Consider the following 24,093-nt stretch of genomic DNA (forward strand, 5'->3'; position numbering starts at 1 on the left):
AACTCACTTAAAGAATGTCTCGCTTAGCAACATAAATTTTGGGATCAATTTTGGTCATAAGTTGAGGACTACCTATATAATATTTCACAGATTTGCAACGGGTCCAAAAGTTATTATAATTCCTCTATTATTGATTAAACTGAGATTTGGTATAGCAGTTTATAGAACCTAATTCTAGTCAACCAGAAGAAAGTAGTGTTTTTATAAACATATTGAGGCCGTTTTGTTTTCTTTTCCATCCATATGGCAAAAGAAAAAAGAAAAAGAAGCTGTGGCTCCTAGTTTAAAAGAATACATTGGTTGTATTCTAATGTACTACAGCCATGGGATAATTCTGAGACGAAAATGCCTTATGCAAAGAGGCCACCAACCTGAAGTAGGACTTGCTCACTTACATCTTGCAATACAAACGTGCGCTGGCAACATATTATTTTCTGCCAGTGAGGTTGCCATCTTATCCCTGGTCCATGAATAAGACAGCTTTAAATCAACCTTAATTGTACTGGGGCTAAAATAGTGTTTTCCCCTACTGGTGTTTATATAATGTTTTTTTTCCCAACAGTATGCAAGCAGAGTTACAACCCGCATGGACTATTGTGGGAATTAGACTTCTGCATGTCAGAGAAATATGTATGTATTATTCGGAGACGGTTGCATAGTGCTGCATTCATACTTCTGTGAATGTTAACACTCTGACGGGAGGGGGAACGGAACATGTTGAAACAATGAAGCACAGAAAATATCCCAATAGAAAGTCAGATCCACCAATTAGCATGCAGGACACATATCTCCACACAACATGTAATTCAGATTTGGGAGATGTGCACATCAGCCCGCCTGTAACCATCTGCAACCTACACTTACCCATCTATTCCTTCACAGCATTGGTATGCATTGATACCTACACACAGTTGTGGATAAGTCTAAACCAAGCTTATGTTATGCTTCCCCTCCCATTGCATAAGCAAAGACTGGAGTCACAGCAGTGCATACTGGTTGCTTCAGGCTAATGAAGGCATCTGCCCTCCTGTCCAGTTTCAGATAAGTCTCCTGTGCCACAATTTTGTTATTCTCTCTACAAGCACCTGGATACAGCATTGCTATGCTGTGCCATGCCATGCCGTGCTGGTACTCTTTCAGAATTATGCAATAGCAATATGCTGGTCAGTCTGCAGGACTTTAAACTCTACAGCTCTTAACAGAAGCAAAAGGCTGAAATAACAGGGGAATATCCTTGCCATTAATGCCTCCTGAGCAGATTATAGAGAAATCTGGAATTTGCATGGGATGGGATGGGATGGGATGGGATGGGATGGGATGGGATGGGATGGGATGGGATGGGATGGGATGGGATGGGAAGGGATGGTATGATGTGGCAACATTAATAACATCACATGATTAATTAAATGACAACAACTGGAACTGCTGGAACTGCCATCATTAAGCAGCGCCATTATGTGACTGTATTGTATAACCACATCATTTAGCAACAGAAATCCCCATCCCAACTGCCATCCTTAAACAGGGACTTCCTGTACTTTATTAGTAATGCAACCCTCTAGGGAGGATCACAGTCTGGAGAATAGTGTGAGACATCGTACATTAGGATACTCTCATCTGAATGAAGTCAATGTTCAGATAGGTTTTATAAAACCTATGGACTAGCTATAATTTTCTTTAATATACTTTTCCTTTCTTTCTTGTTTCAAAGCTTTCTGCCTTGGCTCAGAAATTCTAATCTGCTTTGTCCCTCGCTAGCACAGTATTAGGAGATAGACTGTTTTTCGGAGAACGTGTCTCATTATTAATAGTGTATAAGAAGAGAGATAAAATAAATGTTAAGATTCCTTCCCCATTGCAAAGATTAAAAATGATTACTTTACCTGAATTAGAAAGTCTTTCTTTTGCTCTCCAGAGAAACTGATCTTTTGATAATGAAAAAAAGCTATTACAAATCTGTAAACAAAACAAAATAACATGTTTTTTATTTACCAGTGGCTTAGTATCAAGCCTATTCACATTTGAAAAAAAAGTATTTATTAATTCAATTTGTATGCTGCCCCTCTCGGAAGACTCAGGGCGTATGTAACACCAATCCCAAAACACATTACCGTTTGGAAGCTTTTAAGCATTAAGCACAACAGGATCAGACCCAAAGAAAGCATGTGGCTGAGAAATAAAATGAGTGAAGTATTCCTTCTTTCCCCCCAGAGCCAATTTTGTCAGAAAAGGAAATTGGGATACTGATGACTTCAAAGGACTAAATAACATACTGCTATCAAGCAATAAGTTTAAATACCCTGAAATGGAAATGTTTCCACTGTAACGAAGGCAAAATCTTTGAAATGCTTGCCTTTTTTTCTACGAAGTATAAGGAAGTTTGTAACTGCATTCGGATGAAGCTCATACTGTAAAAGTGGGGATATCAGTATGGCACATTCATTTATTCCCATTTCTCACTAGATATTATGAATGTAAAATTTGCTATGCTAACCAAGTATCTCCCTCAGTAATATGTACTGAGGGAGATACTGAGTTAGCATGGATCATGGTTTAGGTAAATTTTAAATTGAAGATTATCAAAGCCCTTGGACTATGCAGTTAGAAAACATTGCTTTCACAGTCAGAATCTGTAAAATAATTGCTATTCAGAAAAAAAACAAACCAGACAATATTGAGCTAAATGGACTTGCTATCTGACTTGACCAAGGCATATTTTTATTGTGGAATGCCAAATTTAGTAAACATTATTGAACTGGAATGCACAAGCAACCCAAAATCTCTGGTTATATTCATCAGCAAAGCAAGAAATATTATTTTATCTGCTTATGCATTGTAATACAATATTTATATTCTGTAAGCAAGTATTGAGTAAGAATAAAATCAAATAAAGTATAAGGATGCTTTTGTTAAAATTTATTAGCACAAGGCTAACGTGGCAGTCATACCGTTGTCATGACAATGAACCTTCAAACTGACTTTAAAAAAACTGAATAGGTTTATTGTTGATTGTAGAATGACTAATGTTGGTTGCTGAGGGAGCAAAATACAGAATGCAATAAGGGTTTCAGTTCAAGAAAACACTGATAGGAGAAGATCTAAAGATCAGGGCCGGTGGTGAAGAAAAGAGAACTGTTGGTAGTGGGGCAGCTTCAAGCAGGCATCAGAAAGCTTCAATCAATGTCTGACCATATCAAGTATCCTTGAAACTATAAAATAATCCATCTCGAGGAAAAAGTTATTAAGAGTTATTTAGCCGGGAAATTGTTGAAAGAGATCTATATTAGTTTATGGTGGGGAAAAAAATCAGAAGTCAGGTAGTGCTTTTTCGAATCAAGACATTTTATTAAAAGGCATAAGCTTCTGTGAGCTGCACCTCACTTCATAAAATAGATAAAATAGCTAGAATGATACATAGTAGGATTTAAACCAGGGGAGAGGGGATTGGAAAACGAAGGGGAGATAGGCTGGCTATTTAGATTCAGCTTACATATGAGGCAAATATAATCTACCAGCTCATTTTTGATTAATTGGAAAGACTTTCTCACATATTGAAATAGAACAACTTTATTGCAGTCATTAACCAAATCGGTAGGCAAATATCCAAAACTGAATTGGCAATATCACAGTAATTAAGAAAAATACATGCAAAGAAATGTGGCTAAAAATAATATTGAAAGCAAAGAATGATAAGATAATTGCTCAGGCTACACACGTCTGACAAAAGAAAAGGGCGATTAAAATTAGGAATCCAGGCAGCATAAACTTTAAAATGGTAACCTAAAATGGGGGGGGGGGGGAACCACAAAAAACTAGGCTTCTAGTTGCAATTCAAGATGCTGCTTATCACCTATAAAACCGCATGGCACTGAGCCAGGCTTTTTGCAGGAACACATGTCACCGTGGTCTGCTCATCGCAGAAGATCTTGCAGAGAGGGTGTCAGGCTTCAATAACTGAGAAAGACAAGTAGAAACTCTACTAAGTATAATAGTTTTACTTTATTGCTCCTCACCTATAGACAGAATTCTTGACAAACTAAAACAGTCTACTTGCACCATTAAACATATATACTGAAAACTCTTAAGGATGAACTTCCTCCCACACGAACTATCTAAATTTTGCTGTCTTTTGCTCCTCTGGAATGTACGCCATCGCTCCTGGGAATCCATATGGTGTTATACCACATCAGCATACTCCAGGTACTTTCTTATTAAGCATTGCCATCCTGTTGGAACGAGGAGTTGTGCCTTCTCTGTGGTAGTGGCTGCCCTTGGAATGGCATCCCTTCAGAGATCCAATGGCCCCAACTCTGTTGGCTCAGTTTTCTCAAGCTTGACAACTTTTAAGGTGTGCAGCTCCCAGAATTCCCCAGCCACCACCCCATTTCACATATTTTAAAGTTTGAAAAACATTGCATTTGCCTTTCTCAAGGAACTGAAGACTGGCGGTGTCCCCAGGTTTTTTGGGCCAGGAGATTCAGCATGCTCTGCTTGTTAGGGTGGTTTTGCTTGTTGACCCCAAATTTATTATTTGGGTTGTTTTAATTGTTGTTTGCTTACAAAAACAAAATGTTAAAACAATCCAGATAATAAATATATGAGAGTCACTTTATACAATGATTAGTTAATCACAATTAACTAATCAATTAGAAAATAAACTGCAAATAGCCATAACTAATCAGTATGTTTGCATAAACTAATCCATCACTATCAACATTTTAAAAAATGAACATAGGTAGCATAGTTGTTTTGTCACATGCATACAGTGCCATTTTCATCAATAATACATATATAGTTTAATTTGCATAATCAAGATCCTAACCAAAGAAAATCATATTACAAATGTTTTTTTGCAAACTCTGGGAAAGTATCATGTTAAATGTAATCTCAAAGACTGGCCAAAGATTAAAAAAAAAACAAAAAAAAAAACAGCAAAGCATAAGAATTCCAAATTTGTCACTCTGAATGGAGCTGACCTTCAGAAAGCAGGAGTTATAAGTGGCATACCTGTGTCATAGATAAAGTGAACTTTTCAGAAGAGTTGACTGTTGTTCAGCCTACATAATTTTATCCTCATCAAGCTCTCTGTAAGAACTTGACTTGAATATATGAAATGCTTTTTTTTGAAATAATCTTTGACAAATTACTGAAGCCTTTTCTGAAAATCTAAACTTTATGGATATCATCTTCCAATTACATTTCAAGGATATTTTTAACTACTTTTACTTTGTAAAGATTCTTTTCCGTTAATAAATGAGCTTATTTTGGTGTTACTAATATCATGACTAGTATTTTCTTTCTTCCACGATAATGCTATTATTGCAATAATGGGAAATGTGACTTTACTGCAGAAATATTGTGAATTTCCGATATCATAGCAGAACATTAACATATTTGTGCATTTTATCTAAATAGTCATAAGCAGTACAATATATGATCAGGAGTGAACCATCAATATTGCTATGGAATCTGATGTGATCAATCCCCTAGTAATACAAATTAACAGTAATTCTGTTTCTGAACAGTAATTCTGTTTCTGAGTCATGCTTATATCTTACTTAATATTATCAATCTAAAATAAGCAAGGAAAAAGCATTAGATACTTCATTTAGATTTTCAACTAGATTTTATCTGAGATAAAAAGCAGCTTTTTATCTCAGAGATAATGTCTTTGCTGAGAATAAAATGGTAAAATTGTCTAATTTTGATATGAATGTTTTGGTTCTTTCATCTTTTGGGCCTCTTTGCATTTTAGTGGTTTATGACATTTGTGATCCTATATTTTTAAGTCAGCAAAACACAATGTAAATTATTACCGTAATTCCAGAATTATTTCATGTTCAAGCAGACACTTTGATATGTCTTAAATTGGCATTAAAAATATGTTGCTGTTAGGCTGTGAAGAATATGTGTTTTCCAGAGCTCAGCAAAACTGGACACAAAATATGCTGTCTTTGAGGAGGAGACAATGGAGAAAATTAATCATTTTTAATTAATTGGGATGTTTTAAGACATTTTAATTTACTTAAAAGGTTTTTTATTCATACAAAGATGTGCCACTAAACTAGAGTTACCAGATCTGGCTTGCAAAATGGCATCAAAGTAATACAGAAAACAATGGCTGTTTGCTGCCATCTAGTGGTTGTACACATTTCTGCAGGGAAATTCTGGTAGCTCTACTACTGTTAATGTATGCTCTGAAGTTAAACCAACTCCAGAGTACATAGAGGAGGATTAGGACTACCCTTCAATACTTTGCTCTGTTTAGTTAGCAATAGGCTGAAATAAATTATAGCAATGATTGCAGCCTAAATTTGTGTTGCGCAAATGGCACAGAAAACACTTGGAGGCTTTTAAACCACTCTTTTATGAAATAATTCTTTAAACATAAGCAATAATTCTCTGCATTAGAAAAAGCCAAGATCTCAACTTTGATATGTGTCTGAACAAAACTAACAAAGATGATGCATTTCATAATTCAGATAGATCTATTTTATATACTGCAAGGAAAAGTTATTTCTCTTCCATTAAAATAATAAGTGCGTCTTAGCATCAATTGATGCATATTAAAAGAAACCAAAAAGAATTATATTCATCAACATTACTTCTATAAGGTACCTCTTCATTGCTCTAGCATTATGAAAAAAAAAGTTTTCCTTCTTTCTTAGCAATAATTAAACAACATGCAAAGTCACCCTTTAGGCATCCAAAATGAAGCCAGTATGCATGAAATTAATTATTCTCATGAGTGCTTAGAGCTCTAGCATATGCTCCATTTTAGGGGGAATGGGAGATCTACAAGCACAATGAAATGTATATGTGGCAAGCATGCTACTTTTGTTAGGTAGCTTTTGAATACAGAGGACAATAAGTAATTGCTTAATTAAGGGAAAACTTTATTTTATAATTTATAAAGATACATAAATATAGTTAGGGTGCAACTGCATTTCTGAAACTGTTACAAAAATGAGGAGAGCACCTTTTCCATATAAGCATGTTTTTCATAAGATGTTTAAATCACAGAATCATAGGGCTGGAAGAGACCTTGGAGGTTTGCAGATAAAGACAGTTGAATAAGATTTTTAATTACCAGAGTAATTACTTTCATTCCTGCTTAAAAAAATAGTCATCTTAAAAAAAAATCAATGATATTCTCTCAGACATTTTTATACACAATGTTTATTGAGAGCTGCAGAGGAAAAAAATAGTATATTCCTAAAGATTCAGATTTGATTTATAGCTCAGAGAATTTTCACAACTTAGCAAATAATTTCAGGTAGCTGTTAGAAGTGATAAGAAGGATACATCTGAAAAGACAATTAAGATGGAAGCAAACAAAATAACAAGGAAAGTCTTCTAAAATAGGGGTTCCCAACCCCAGGTCTGTGGACTGGCATCGGACCACAGCATGTGCAGGCAGCATGTGAAACCATGCCCCCCCCCCAGTCCCCACGGAAAAACCTCTCTCCACAGAACCAGTCCCTGGTGGCCAAAAGTTTGGGGGCCGCTGTTCTAAAAGATACCTGACTACAAAGAGAAGTGCTAATCTCAAATTGATTTGCTAAAGGATGCTAATTGACAAATAGTAAGTGATTCTAAGATAAAAATGAAGATGAATGCTTTACAGTAAAGGTTACAATAAAGATACTGAAGAAGTAGATAGCTTTTGCCTTTTACTATTAATAGTAAAGGAATCAGCAGCCAAGAAATATGCTGCTGACAAGTAATAGTAGCAGTAACAAAGTGGAAGGGATCTTGGAGGTCATCTAGCCCAAACCCCTGCGCATGCAGGAGACCTGTACTAGGATTCGAACCGCCGAACTGCCGATCGTTCTGATCGACAAGCTCAGTGTCTTAGCCACTGAGCCACCTAATTGGTAGAGTGGTAATGAAGGGTTAGAAAAGATATTCCAATGCCAGAATGTCTCTCTACCTGTAAAAATCAGAATCATGCAGGCAATAAACTTACCCTGAGACACTCTATGGAAGTAAAAGTTGGATTATGAAGAAGCAGAATAGAAATACTGTTGATGCTTTGAACTTTGGTGTTGGAGAAGTTTGTTGAGAATACCATGAATAAACAAGGGGGAAAAAGCTCATGAATCTAACAACCCATACAGTATTTCTTATTTGAGCAACAAATCACTAGGCTCAAATGATCATCCTTCAAACAATTACAGTATGCGAACACCTAACGCTTTGGAGAAATCTATAATGCTGGAGAAGAAGATGATGACCAGCAATAAGATGGATAAAATCATTTACCGAGGGGATTGGTGTATTGTTGGAAGACCTGACGAACCAGACTGGGGCATCTATATGGTTGCTAAAAGTCGACACTGACTTTATGGCACATCATCAATCAAACACTACGTTCCAAGGAGAGCATGCTCCCTATTGTTTCCTTTTGTCACTATCACAAAGAGATGAAAAAGACAGTCTTAGTACTTTTACCTCCTACATGACTAGCTAAGTTATTTATGAGGACTGATGTAAGGATGGCACAGTCCAAGTAAGTTCCATAGGTATTATTGGGATGGCAGTCAGACTATGTGTAGACAACCTTCCTCAAGTTACGGTCAGCGTTCCAGAAAAATCCCCAACTCCAAGTAAAGACGCAGAAGCAAGCATTTTCCAAAATTCTCTTTACTAGAATAGGCAAACTGGCACATCTGGGGAAACCCGAATCTGAAAAGCCCAGGTTTTCCTTCAGTAAATCAAAGCTCCCCAAACCATCCCTTTTCCACCCAGTCAGTTACATGCTCCAATCAACATCTGTTCCATCCCGATCCAGCCTCCTGACCACTCCTTCTCCAGATGCTGGATCGCCCTGACCTTGACTGACAGGAAAAATGCTATTATGTCTACTAACCCCCTCTCCTAAATCCCCCCTCCTACTTTCCCACACATGAGAAGGTGGCAGCATTGGAGCTTCTGGCCTAATATGGCTTCCAAAGCTGACAGTTACCTTGCAAAGAAATTATATTATGCTTCTGGTAATGTGCAGGAAACTGGTAACCTCTTTACACAGAGGTAGGTTTCATGGTCTTCATCTAGATTTCCAACTAAAAGTGCTAATGTGGTCCTTGCTACAAGAAGCCACAAAACATCTGGACTTTGATCAAATTCATCTCCCCCACCCTGCCAAGGTGAATTTTGAAATCCCTATTTATGATCAAGGAGAGAAGAGATTGTACTTTAATATGTTAAACACTGAAAGGAAAGGAAATGACAAGCATATGCTTAGAATGCTTAAACAAATAAGAGCAGAGAAAAGGGGTGATGTAAATAAGGATCACCTTCAACACAGAGAACCAAGCTATTTGATTGCTGTTTTAAAACGTTCTGGTTCAGTCCTGCATTTTTAAGATGGCAAGCAAGTTCTGCCATGGCTAATTAGTGTAGTCCTTATTTAAGGACAATACCCCTTAACAACAAGAAAAAAAGAAAACCCCAGAATCTTACATTACAGACAGAAGGGAACATTTCAGTCCTATCCTTTGATCAATATTACAAACACGGAAGTTGGCCCCAGGCGCCAACTAAAATCATCTGGGAGGCAAAAGTGCCAGCTGGGGTTCCTCTACTTGCAGTGTGTTGTGTTTTTCAGGGATCAGAATATAAGTTGTCAGCAGTAATGATTTATCTCTCAGGACACAAGATGCAAACTTATCTGTCAGCTGCAGTATTTAAGTTGCAACTCCACCTACATTCAGTTGAATATTTACACATAAACTGAAATATTCCAAACTGGTTTTCTAAATTCTTGCTTTTTAAAAAATACACTCACTTAAGAAAGAAACTGTTCTAAAGTACTATAAAACTATAACTTTTAATTATTCAGTAAATTGAATTCATTTAACAGCAAAGGAGTCCCTGTGGATTTTTACTCTGCTAGTTGTTGATGAATATGGTGTGTGTGTGTGTGTACTCATCTCTGTTCCAAAGCCATTGAGCCAGCGCTGTCCAAAGACATCTCTGCAGTCTTGTGGCTAGCATGATGCCACAGAGCACTGTTATCTTCCCACCAAAGTGGTATCTATTTATCTATTCGCATTTGCATGCCTTCAAACTGATAGGTTGGCAGGAATTGGAGCAAGGACAGGAGCTCACCCCATTGCATGATGCTTTGGTCTCTAACCTGGCTGCTGGCTTTCCAACTAAAAAACCCAGCATTTTAACTGTTGAGCCACCACACTGCCCAATTGAATATAACTGTACATTTTTCATAATTCTTGGCAATAAGAATTATTTAGAATAAATATTTTAAAATACAAATTATGTGTTGCTAAATTAAAATTCCTTAATAAATCAGGTGACTTATAATAGAATCTGGCTTTTATATTTGGTTTCTCCAATTCTCATTCTAAAACATGCACTTTATATGACCAGCCCTATATCTATGGGATAGAAAACTAATTTAATAAGAGCAAAATGTTCCCTTTCCTCTGACTACTGTATATATAAAAACCAAGCTGATAAATAAATTCTTAGTTCTATTTTCTCATGGGAAGATACAATCTGAGAAGTACTTTGTTCCTTTTGCACAGTGAACACCTCTGTCATCCCTGAATATATCTCACATGTCCTACATACTCAACATCCTACCAACAAAAGTAGAGGATGTTAAATTAACTGTATAATATCCTGAAATATTGTCAGTGGCCTGTGATACATTCATAATGCCATGGCATAGTGATAATGTTTTGCTTGGTACCCTATATTTGTGTGATTGGATATATGTGAAAAATGGAGTATATGAGGCCCATTCAAAGCAGGCTATAGAGGCAGAAAGTTTCTTCAGGATGTTTTCATATGCAGTGAGATCAGAGGTGGTATTCAGCAGGTTCTGACCAGTCCTGGAGAACCGGTAGTGGAAATTTTGAGTAGTTCAGAGAACCGGCAAATACCACCTCTGACTGGCCCCGCCCCCATCTATTCTCTGCCTCCTGAATCTCAGCTGATTGGGAGGAAATGGGGATTTTGCAGTATCCTTCCCCTGCCACGCCCACCAAGCCACCTCCACCAAGCCATGCCACACCCACCAAACCATGCCCACAGAACTGGTAGTAAAAAAATTTGAATCCCATCACGGAGTGAGATGTTTAAGAACATAAGATGTTTTCTTATGGGGTGTATTAAAAACTATCAGAATGATTTATGAAGACACAACAAGATAAGGTTTGAACAACAAAAATATTTTCCAAACCAAAAGGTGGTTCTCATAAGAAGTGGATGAGGAAATGGCATTCTGGTAGAATAGTTGAGTGTGAGAAAAGTTCCAAGAAAAGATTTGCTAAGCTGGGTGGGCTGCTGAAATCTTGTTATTAGATATATATGGGGACTGTAGTCCTTTGGAGATATCATATAGAATAAGGTATCATGCATCCTACTTCAATTCTTCTGGAGGCCAAGCCTAAAATGACCCACTGGACTTTAAATTGGGTTGTTATGCATGCTGCTGTGAATGCATCACTGTGTTTTAGTTCAGAAAGTGAACAGCACAAGTTGTAAATCTGCATTTGTTTCTGAGTCTCTAAATTTGAAAGAAGAACAAATAGGAACAGAGATATCATAAAGACATTGTTTATGCCAGTGGTAGCTGTTTCAGCTCTGCAGTGAGGAATATATATTCTTACCAGTGAGAAGATTTGCCCTATGATTCTCCCATTCTTTATGGGAAAACGATAGTCCTGTAGCTATGAAACTTTCTAAAATTATTCCTAAAACATTTCTTTATAAATCGCACATATCCCTGTTTCTATAAAGTATTTTCCAATTAGCCTTGAAATGTAAAATATTCTTATACCATTTAGTTCTGTCTGAACCATGTTTAAACATTTGAGCCCTTATCATTGCATTGTTTTAGTACATTACACTAATTCCTGTCCTGTTTCTAAATCAGATTTTTTTCCCCAAAACCTGAAAGAAGCATTCTTGATTGCCTCTTAAATTTCACAGCCAGAGTCAACAGGCTATTATGTGTTTCACAAAACGTTAAAATTCTGCAAATAGCATTGATCAGGAAAAAATGGAGAATGGCTAGATAAGAACCTTATCCAATGTCTTGAATAATTTACTGCATGTGTCATGACAAACTGTTCAAATTTCATGAGAGTTTACTTTATGAAAGACAACTGCCTGCCTGTTTGAGTGACCTGCAGATTACAAATACTGTACAGTTCAGAATAATGTGTTTATCTACTTGACATTTTAATCTTTAAATCTCCTTTTCTTCTAACCTTTACAAAGCAGATTGGATTTGGAAGATAATAACCTCATTTGAACATGAGGTGAAATGTGGTACTTAAGAGTATTGTGTATATTAAACATACTTTACATAAGATTAAAACTTCCACATAAATTCTAGTACCATTAGGACAACAGAGACATTCACAGCAAAAGAAAGTATGGCAATTGCAGATTCTTAATGTAAGCATTGAGCTCCATGTATTTATTACTTTTCTGATGCCTCAGTTTGTTTCTTTCTCGTCTTATACATCTAGCCTTATAACTTTGGTCAGTTAAATTTAATCAGTAAATCAGAATAGATATTTCCCCCTGCTTCTAAATAGCTTACAGCATCAACAGAAATTGAACAGTAGTATTCACTTTTAATTTCTCACAGGTACATGTGATTCATAAAGAGCTCTACTAAATGATAGAACGGGGGGGTGGGGGTGGGGGGGTTGAGTTAGGAAGATCCGGAATTAAAAAAAAAAAGTTGGCTAGGAAGATTATTGCCTTCCTAAAACAACCCAAGTTTTTTCACAGAGGATATTTCACTGAAAATCTGTTAATGAATGCCTTGTGTTTCTCCCATAACCTCACATACTATAAAAAGAGCTAGAATAGTGTAGTGATTTAGGTACTCAACTAGCAGTCAGGGGACCAGGTTGAAGTTCAGCAGAAGCTCACTGGGCGACCCTGGGACAGTCCTTTTTTTCTTAGCCGAGCTTATCTTTAAAGCTGCTTTTTAAAGCTGGGAAAAATGCCAAGTAGGGGTATGAATGTATGCTGCCTTGCACTTCTGAATGCAAAGAGAGAGATAAATCTAACAAACTGATAAAGAGGGGAAACCTGAAACAGTTCTGCTTTGCAGAGAGTAAAGAAAGGTTCAGGAAGAATAGCTCTTCCCCCCCCCCTTAAGCATACTGGATCCATATTATTTAGAACATTATGATCAGTGCCAGTAAGCTGAGTTGTGCCTGGAAGCTGACTGATAAAAGATTCATTGGGTGAGAGTGGTGACATTTGTTCCCTTTGTCTAATACTTGAATATTGTTCCCATTCTTACTACTATATAGCTTTGGGAAGTTTTAAAGCATTCTATTATGATAATAGATTACGTAATATTTAAAATAAGAGATAAGCTTCTTGTTTTCCAAGGTATCATATGAAGCCAGACAGACAGAAATGGAGGAGGAGGAGAATGGGGAGTGGGAGGATTATTCCTGGATATAACAAGAACGTGTCCATCAGAAAATAAAGTTGCACTCAATATTCTTCAAGGAGTGCATGAGTCCATCTAAACAAGGCAAGCATACTTATGCAGAACCATCTGATTCTTAATCTGAATTCATAGATTTGTTAGCAGCCCCTAGCCTTGAACCAGTGATATAGGACTACACAACTTTAGCCATTGTAAGCAGTGACATTTTAAATCTTTTGGTCACAGATAAGACTACATTAATATTTAAATGAGTTAGGGGGCACCCAAGTTATTACTATTTCAAAAATTCTAAACTCAAAACGTAACAAAAAATCAGAGTCATTTCATATTTATTCTAAGAAACACTGGCCTCTTTACCATTCCTAATCCAGAAGACAATCCAACAGCAGTTACTGGGTAATCCTAGGACCAATGTCACTCATTCTGCTGCCTGAAATTCTTACTTTCTGGTTTTGAAACCATTTCACCTGTCAAGTTGAGGAAAGCTTTGGGAAAAGCTATAAGATGACTATGTTCATCTCCTCTCCCCCCAGAAATTTTCCACCAACTCAACATTATTCCTAAAAGCAGGCCTTACAGCCACATCTGCAAAGCGGATGTGGTACTTACCTGATGTTGCCTATTTGGGTGCTTTTCTTTCTCCCCTTTGCAAATCAAGATGAAGCATCGTTGGGCTATGTTTTGCGTGGGGAGCCAGTTCCTTCCCACGATATCCTTTATTATCACATGTTCTCTAGCTCCAGCACAAAAGTTTTTTATCTGACACTTTTTGACCGCATGTCGTGCGAGGTATTTCTTGCCATTGGCATTGTTTCCTGGATAGCGCATAGCACTATGGATCTTGTTGTTAAAAGGACAGCTGCTTGAACAGACGCTTCTTTGTTCTCACTTTGGGTGCTGAAAGCTATTTAAAAAGCTGCTGCTGTTCAAACTTTCATCTCTCCCGAAAAATTTCAGCCTGTGATGTCCTTTGCTCTGTTAAATCCAAAAACTATATGAAAGTGAATATTCAATATGAAAAGCCTCAGCTGCAACATTATTAAGGTATTCTACGAAGTCCTTCGGAACTGGATATGTTCGCATTTCATCTGATCCTTTTCAGTCAAGTCTCATTGTTGCCAGGCTATCAAGTAACTGGAAATTAATCTCTGATTTCAAAGTGCTTCAGAACTGAATAAAAAATACTTTCAAAGTACTTTGAAATCAGCACCCTGAATGATTGGATTCAAATCATTTAAAGGATATTCATAACTGAATTCTGAATTTTTCATGAGGAAGTAGAAAAAAAAGGGAGTGGGTGAAAGTCGTTTATATATTAGCTTGTAGGATGACCCTCGTAAAATATTCCAGGATGAGTAATTCCTGATAATAGAAGCCTGCAGAATCATACACATAATACACACATCTGGCATGTTCAGTGATCTGGACCTATATTTATTAAGGGCATGAGTGACAGGATATCCCCCCTTGTGCTTCTTGGCTGGAACTTGGAAGTGAAGTCAATAAAGTTGATCTGGCTTTGAAAAAGGAAGAGAATTTCATTCATTGCCAGGTCAAAATCAGTGATGTATTGCCATCTTCATCACAGTCTAGAACCGTGATGGTAAACCTATGGCATGCGTGCCAGAAGTGGAATGCAGAGCCATCTCTCTGGGCACACAAGCTGTTGCCCATTGCTCTTCTGGTTTCTGGCACATGTATGCCCACCGCCCACCTGGTCTTACAGTTTCTGGCACGCATGCGCGCATGAAAACCATCTGGCTGGTGCACATGCACACACCAGAAACCGGAAGATCATCTTCTTGGCACATGCATGCGAGCTGGGTGGCTGTTCTTCCAGTTCCTGGCACACACACACACGTGCGTGCTCCCATTTCGGCACTCAGTGCCAAAAAGGTTCACCAACAGTGGTCTAGAACCTTCCATCAAGTTTTCTAAAATGTGAAAGAGAACTATCCTACAAAGTACTGAGAACTCTTTCAGCCCAATCCACTTCACAGTGTTGCTGTTGTCAGGAAAATCAGAAGGAGTATTAGGTATGTTAAAACTATTCCACACTCTTTATTCAAGTGAATACGATCATTTTTCCATATGACTTGATGAACTCTAAAATACCTAAAAAGAAAAATGTTGGAATTAACAATAGTTCTTTTCTATCTTGCCAATTAGATGCCTGGTTTGTGAACTCATGTTTGCATCTTCCTAACAAAGGCATAATCGCTTTTTCTGCCATGTATTCATGATACCATTTTCATCTCAGCCTCAGGCCATAGCTGAGGAAGCTTAAAGTCATCTTTTAACAGTTTCACTTTTAAAGCAGTTTCCCTCTTTGTTCATCATATTTCTTTTTTTGTCATGGATACAATTTAGCACCCTTCACTGATTAAATGGTTATTGGTTCAATCAGGAATTGAGATCTGCCTGAATATTACTGGCAAGTTTAGGCTGCTATGGGTATTTTCCTTTCTGGCCTATTACTGGGAAATGTTCTCCATGGCCATTTTGGCTCCATGGCTTTTGGAAGAAGCATCTGCCCAATGCAAAGCTTCCAAAAGTGCTTGTTAGAGTCTTAAATAAACTTCTTGTAAACAAAGTATGGTGCTCTTTTGAGGACTAAATTAACATTTTTTTTTCTGACGGTACGAATTCTGAACTGGACCAGGATCAACTTAAACTAGGAAAGATATCCAAGTTTTACCACCTGTGATGCTGGTTCTGTCAACATTAGAAGCTTTAATTTACCTAGCCTCAAGTAACATGAGGTTTTGTGTGGCCAAACCTTTTACTGTCCAGACAGACCTTGCAATTAATAGACTTGCTTATCATGTTGACTGTGAAGTCCAAGGGCAAATTTCATCCACTGCATCCAAGTCCATTAAATGGGATAGAGAGATGGGAAGGTTTGAATATTTGCATAGAATAGAGCTGGGAGGGACCTTGGAGGTCTTCTAATCCAGCCCCCTGTTCAAGCAGGAGAACCTATACTATTTCAGATAAGTGATGGTCTAGTCTCTTATTAAAAAACTACAGTGATGGAGCACCCACAATTTCTGAAGGCATGCTGTTCCATTTTGTGCTCCCTCTGGTGCTTTGTAGAATAATTTGACCCCCTCTTCTTTCTGTCAGCCCCTCAAATACTGGAATACTGCTACCATGTCCCCACTAGTCCTTCTTTTTTTTAGATTAGCCAAACTCAAATCCTGCGCCGTTCTTCATATGTTTTAGTCCCCAGGCCTTTGATCATATTAGTTGCTCTTCTCTGAACTTTTTCCAAAGTCTCAACAGCCTTTTTGTAGTATGGTAACCAAAATTGGTTGCTGTATTCCAGGTGTGGTCTTACTAGGGCTTTATAAAGCGATACCGTTTCCCCAAAAATAAGACATCCCCTGATAATAAGCCCAATCAGGCTTTTGAATGCTAAAATAAACCTCCCCTGAAAATAAGCCCTCCCCAAAAATATTTAAATGCAGAGCTGGAAATCAGGTAAGACAGCAAGAGTAGCCCCATCTTGCTCCGTGCGCCCCAAAATAATAAGACCTCCCCAAAAATAAGGCCAAGAGCTTATTTTGGGGTTCAAAAAAATATAAGACAGGGTCTTATTTTCGGGGTTATTTTGATTCTATGCCTCTGTTTATACAACCCAAGATTGTATTAGCTTTTTGGCTGCTGCTGCAGACTGCTGGCTCATATTCAAGTGATCTTCCACTAGAACTCCGAGGTCCCTCTCACAGTTACTGTTTCTGAGCAACCATCCTGGCCTTGCCAACTCAGAATAACCCTCCTGACTTCAATGGGTCTTACAACCATATTTATTTCTTAAATTTACATGCTGCTCATCTCACACTGCAATGAGATTCCAGGCGGCATATAAATTTAACAAATAAGATATTAAAGATCTCATTGTAATTTACTCCTGTTATCTTTTTGGCAACTCTTTGGAACATTGAGCAGCAACTGTTGAGCCGGATACTAGATTGCTCTAGTTGCTAATATGATGACACAAATCACTTATTATGCTTCACAATTTTATTATGAAATCACTGTCCCTGACTTCAACCATTTTTCAACAAGAATTGAGGGACGGATGGAAATGATAGGATAGTATTAATTGATGAATATGTTGATGATAATATGAATTTGATGCCAAAAACATTTATGTAAGAGTAAGTTCCATTGATCCCAGAGTTTTAAAACATGCATACTAAAATTTGTAGCCTGTAGTCTTTCATTTTCTGGCATTAGTTTCATTAGGATTGTTAGCAAACTGCCTGCATTTCTTATCCATGGCCAGTCAATTTGTGAAATGAATCATCTTCATAAAAAAATATTGTGAGAAAAATTGGGAAGGGCAGTTCTAGGACAAATAACCAGAAAGAAACACAGAGAAAACATTGTCATATTACTACTTCTGCCTGGCTGAGTTCTAAATTTCTTAAGAACTGGAGGTTGAATGCTATCATAAAACAATTGTATTGTTAGTAATTGTAGCTGTTAGGTAGATAATTAACATAAATGAGCTCCAATCACTCTCTTTTAATGTCTAAGGAATTGATTTTTCTGGTGCACAATGCATTTAGATATGCTGTTGATGATATGCAGTTATGTGTTTATGAACTCTCAAAAGAAAAGGAACCAGAGGTACAAGATGCCTGTATTTCATATGTGTTAATTCTTAATATGCTTTATAATGAGATTAATATTTACAGCTATGAAAGATGTTCCATTGTAGGTTACACAGTGCTTTTGAATTTATCTTCAGAGGGTTGCACAGATCCAATAAAGCATTCAGTAGCAATAAAACAGATTACAATGAATTCATGAACCTAGTTTCCCTTGAGAGATGATATATTGTTTTCTTTTTCTTATGGGTTCTGCTTTTTAAGTATGCTTCAAATGTGAATCTTTAGCTCCCTGTACCCAAGGATCCAAAATGGGCCTTTTTAAAGCAGAATTGATGTGCTGAGTTTCTTTGTGCCTTATAGTTTTGTTAAGCCAAAAGAGAATTTGGGGATTGAGAGCTCCTTGTAGATTTAAAACAATCACAATGCAGATTTCAAAGATTAACACTTCCTCCCTCTCTCTTTCTCTCTGCGTGTTTGTCTCTCTCTCTATTGGAATAATGATGCAGGGAATGGATCATTGATGTCCGTTTCAAATACGTTTTTTTTTTTTTGGATTTGTTTTTAGAAGCTTGATGAGAACTCGAACTGTTTACATCAGTGTAGGCTTGACTTTAAGCCTGTAAGGATCTACTTTTTTTAATTGGGATCCTGAGATTAATTAATTATAGCCAGATGTAAAATTAAGACTGAAGTAGACAGCTATACAATAACTAACAATGTCCTCAATTCAGCAATTTGTAAACATTACAAAAAACACATTCTGATTTTCTAGAGAATTGGCAGCCAAGATAAGAAACATAAGAAATTAAAAACAATAATCAATATAAGAACATTACAAATCTTTTAAGAAAGCTAATACGTAGGCTCTACCAGACACACTAGCCCTCAGTTCTAGGAACACAATCATGTCTTCAGGGCACTGCAAAACGCCAACAAGGTCAGGGCCAATCTGATCTCCATGAGAATGAGGTGCCACAGGGAAGGCACTGCAACAGAAAAGGTTGTCTTCTATCTCCCACTAGATGGCACTCTTTAAAGGATAAGAATGATACCATACCTCCTCTTCCAGGTAATGGGATAGGATGGATAGCCATTATTTATTTATTTATTTATTTATTTATTTATTTATTATTTATTGCGATTTATATGCCGCCTTTCTCCCTAGGGACTCAAGGCGGCTTACAAAATGACAACTTCAATACAAATCACAATACAATACCAAATTAAAATCAGTAACCCAATTAAAAATGATTTAAAATTATACCAGTGTACCCCCAAACGGATCAGTTTAATTGGCGGAAGAGCCACGTCTTCAGCTCGCGACGGAAGGAAAGAAGGTCGGGGGCTGTCCTGAGCTCAGTGGGCAATCCATTCCAGAGGGTCGGGGCTCCCACAGAGAACGCCCTCCCCCTGGGGGTCGTCAGCCGACATTGTTTGGCCGACGGCACCCTGAGGAGGCCAACTCTGTGAGAGCGCACAGGACGATGGGAGAACGGCTGGAGATGGTCCTGCAAGTACCCCGGGCCTAAGCCATGAAGGGCTTTATAGGTGAGCACCAGCACCTTGAAACGTATCCAGAGTGCCACTGGTAGCCAGTGCAGCTCACGCAGGAGAGGTGTTACACGGGAGTATCTAGACGCCCCCGTAACTACCCGCGCAGCTGCATTTTGGACTAGCTGAAGCCTCCGGACACATCCCAAGGGCAGCCCCATGTAGAGGGTGTTACAGTAGTCCAACCTAGAGGTAACAAGGGCGTGAGTGACCGTGGCGAGGGCATCCCGGTCTAGGAACGGGCGCAACTGGCGCACAAGACGAACCTGTGCGAAGGCCCCCCTGGTTACGGCCGTCAGATTATCATGAAGAAGCAATCCTGCCAATAACCATAACTGCTTGTGCTGTTTCTTTTTGTACCAACTGCAGCTTCCAGATGCTCTTCAAGGGTCGCCATGTAATGGTATCTGAGAATGACCTTGGGAGACAGGGAGAAGAGATAAAATCAAGAGAATGGACAGCTAAAAAGCAACTGGGCAGTGCAAACGGCTCAGAAGGGACCCTTCCTAGTTTCTTGGATTGTAAAGGGGATGGGGAAAATGTATTTTTAGACAAATATAAACCTCATGGGTTTCAGCACAAGAACCATTTTATAGGAAAGTAACAGTAGATAAAGACAAATGGTTTATCCAGAGTTATTAGAACATGGAGAGTATAAAATGAAATCAAGAGAGCAACTGGCTGCAAAGCAGGGGTGAAATCCAGCAGGTACTGACAGGTTCTGGAGAACTGGTAGCGGAAATTTTGAGCAGTTCGGAGAACAGATAGCGGAAACTTTGAGCAGTTCAGAGAACTGGCAAATACCACCTCTGGCTGGCCCCAGAGTGGGGTGGGAATGGAGATTTTGCAGTATTCTTTCCCTGGAGTGGGGTGGGAATGGAGATTTTGCAGTATCCTTCCCCTGCCACGCCCATGAAACCATGCCCACCAAGCCACACCATGCCCAAGCCACACCCACAAAACCAGTAGTAAAAAAATTTGGATTTCACCACTGCTGCATAGGGATTCAATTTTCAATAGTTTTCATATGCGCAGTTTAAGAGAAAGATTTGAGGTGGCTTAGGGCACAGAACTGAGCAACAGACAAAATTTGATCTATATACAAATTGTGAACACGTAATTGCTAATATGTATAAACTTTTATTGAACTGTGAAACAGAAGAAGAAAAAGTGCAAGACTATATGACAAATGAGCTAAGAATTTTGATGGAACATATTGATGGAACAGTGGGAACATATTGATGGAACAGTGGAAAAATATGTGGTTAAAAGAACTGATATTTACATTGCTGTAACTTAAAAGAAAAGTTATACAAAATGATACACCATTGACAGTTGACTCCAGAAGATTTGTCTAGAATGTATGAAGATACTTCCAATTTATGCTGGAAATGTGGACAACATGTAAGCGTCATTTTATCATGTCTGCTGGTTTTGAAAAAAGAAAGAAATTTTGGGGTTCAAATACTTATAATGATACAAAGAATGTTAAAGATCAACATTCAAGGGAAATTAGAACTTTATTTGGAATGAAAGGACTGAAATATCCATACCACAGGATTAGTTGGTGAAGATGACAGAAATAGCAGAGATGGCAAAATTAATGTGTTTGATTAGAGGAAGATCAATAACTACATTTATTAGTACTCTGGAAAACCCTTATGGACTTTTTGCTGAAAAAAATAGAAAAATGAATTTGTGATTTATGGGTCTGAAGATTAGAAAAGGTAGCTTCTGGAAAGAACGAGAATATGATGTAACCTTAGAGAGAGTGTATGATATAAATCTATCTATAATTTCTATTAAGAAGATCGGAAGCTGCTCCTTTCCTTTTGCTTCTTTATTTTGTTTTCTATATTTCTTTTTCACTTTATTATGACTTTTCTTCATTTTTCTTTAATTCAACATTTGTATTGTTATTAATTCTGTTGAAAAACTTCAATAAAAATGTTTTTTTTTTAAATAAAAAATGAACCTACAGCAAATAAGTGTCTACAAGGCCAGCTCCAAGACCTGACCAATATTGGATTTTCTCAATATTTTTAACAGCTCTGTCAAGGTTTTGTGACTAGTATCCTGTCGTGATGATAAGCCCATGTAACGTGTTTAGCAGAATAAATCCAGCTTTTTAATGATTAGGTCTGTCGCTAGTAAAAACATCTATTATCCAGAATATAATCTTGGATGAAAATATTGATTGGGCATGTAATGCAGCTGGATTGCAAATGAAAGAACTCTTTGGATGAATAGGATTGAACAGAGAGAGTGTTTTTTTCTTTTTAAAGCCAATCTAAAACCTCAGTTAGTGGCTCTACAAGCAGTAAAGAGGGTTTAATTTCCTGTTGCACTGTGAGTGGACAGAACAGGCCAGCAATGCTTTTCAGCTGTGTACAGTATCTCCCATCATAAAGATATTTGAGCAATGGAACAGTCAAAGTCTGGATGCCATGTTCATTATTCTGACAAATAACAAACTCGGATAGATTAATTTCAGTTTGTACTTCAAGATTGGGGCAGGTCCAATCTTCTGTATTTTTAGAAATTTATTGTTTCCTCTCTTTAGGTCTTCTCCTTCCGGTCTGATATTTTTCTCAGAATGCTTAATCACTTTAACTGCTTTAACAAGCAATTCTGAACAGATAATTCTAAATTGTTCCTTGGGGTTAGGTTTTAAGTAAAACGAAATCCTCTCCCCCAGTTCCAGTCACTGTTCACCTACTTCGCTCCAGCATCAGTCTTAGTTGCTCCTAGTACATTCAAATAAATAAAATAAATAAATATGTCAAAATTCACCCCAACCTCATTCCCATTCCACATTAGATTGGTGGATGTTTTCCTAGCACCTGGTGATGTTTGGTGAGAACAAAGGAGCAAAAACTGGAACAATGTTTCCCTTAATATGTTTTGGACACCTACATTTAGATCCATTTTGTATTATCATTTTATGGCAGAATAGTGATTGGCAGTGAGGCCAACCACTATTGTCATAGTTTTCTGCCAGTTCAGAGACTAGTGTATTGTACTTTACCTTAGACATGAAAAAGAATCCAGAGTGTAGCATACATAGTAACAGATTGTACTCAGTCTTTACTATCAAAGAGATAAATTATTGAAATGATTTAACAAGAAGGGTAGTAAGCACTGGGCCACAAGCAACATTAATTTATTTCACACAAGACAAGTAATGATTAAGGATACCTTTTTCAAGTATACAAGTGATTTATAAGATGTGGCTTCAGTTATCTACGCTATTATTTCAGAAGCAGTCCCACTGATTTTAAGAGGATTACTTCCGAATATAATGTCTGAGAAGTATGTTGTAAGGGCTTGCTCATATGCTTCTACTTGTGGTAATAAGAAAATATCTCTGGAGCTCTGGAATCATTCCCTGATCTTCTTTGCAAAGCTGGAATCAGTGAAATCTCTCATCCGTAAAAAGATTGTTACAATAGAAAGGATACATTACTGTTTGTGAAACAGAACTCCAGTAAGTAATTTAACAAGTGTTAAACATAAGTAGTGTGAAACCTTTCATACATACCTCTATAATTATTTAACATACATACCTGTATAATTATTTCAGATTTATAAAAGTTCTGCATAGGCCTTATACTATCAGAGAAAATACATGGAAGAGTAGGCCACCTAGCATAATTTATTGAATAAGTACACTGTACTATGCTCTACAAAAATGACTCAGGATTCCCATAGTGGCATCTGCAAATATTTTTCTTGGTTCGGTTCAGTTCAGTTCAGTTCAGTTCTGTTCTGTTCCGTTCTACTCTACCCTACCCTACCCTACTCTATTCTAATTATTTTCTTTCAATGTAAGTAAAATTAAATAAGAATCTATTATGCTACCAAAGAAAACATAAATCTCAAGTATAAACTTTATTTTAAAGGGTGTTTCTGAGTCTCACATATACCCCAGGAGCACTCTTAGAAAATAACTGTGACAATAGTCAGCATCTCAATGCTGTCTGTAGTGAGCCCACATGCCCAGAAAGAAACTGGACAAAGGTAAACTGAAATGGTAGGAGAACATCCTGAGAGAGTAGAAAAAATAGTGAAAAACAGCATCAATTTACCTTGTAACAAATGACTGTTATATAACGTGTCATGCCTAGAACAGAAGCTATGTTATGAAAATGCCCATGAAATGCTCTCAAAATTCTAAAAGTGTTCACCAGCTTTAAAATATTGATTTGAAATTTTAAACTAAAGTACATTTTCTTAAACCATAACTTTCAGGTGTTTTGGAACAATTGCTCCAGAAATCCCAAATACCATAGCCCATAGGCAACATGGTCAGTTAGCATAGTACTGGAGGGCTGATATCCTAACACAGCAGGAGAAGTTAGCTGACTAAACAGAATATGAATACTGAAGAGATGTGTAATCTTCCAGTTAATCAGAATGCCTAGCAGTTAGCGCAACATCCAAATCTTCATCTTAAATGGATATAAA

At 37.5% G+C, this 24,093-nt stretch overlaps 1 protein-coding gene across 1 annotated transcript in view; it reads right to left on the minus strand.

Annotated features, from left to right (window-relative positions):
• CUNH10orf90 (chromosome unknown C10orf90 homolog) overlaps positions 1 to 20,023 on the minus strand; it is a 168,949-nt gene extending 148,926 nt beyond the window's left edge. Inside the window, exons 1-2 of the mRNA XM_070946020.1 lie at positions 19,931 to 20,023; positions 19,133 to 19,172 (exon numbers count right to left, since the gene is read on the minus strand). Of these exons, the coding sequence (XP_070802121.1) occupies positions 19,133 to 19,172; positions 19,931 to 20,023 (133 nt within the window). The remainder of the gene's footprint in view (positions 1 to 19,132; positions 19,173 to 19,930) is intronic.
• Positions 20,024 to 24,093: the final 4,070 nt, after the last annotated feature.

Source organism: Pituophis catenifer, unplaced genomic scaffold, assembly GCF_029215685.1.
Source record: "Pituophis catenifer annectens isolate HBS135680 unplaced genomic scaffold, rPitCat1.0.hap2 SCAF_6, whole genome shotgun sequence".
NCBI classification, from domain to species: Eukaryota; Metazoa; Chordata; class Lepidosauria; order Squamata; family Colubridae; genus Pituophis; species Pituophis catenifer.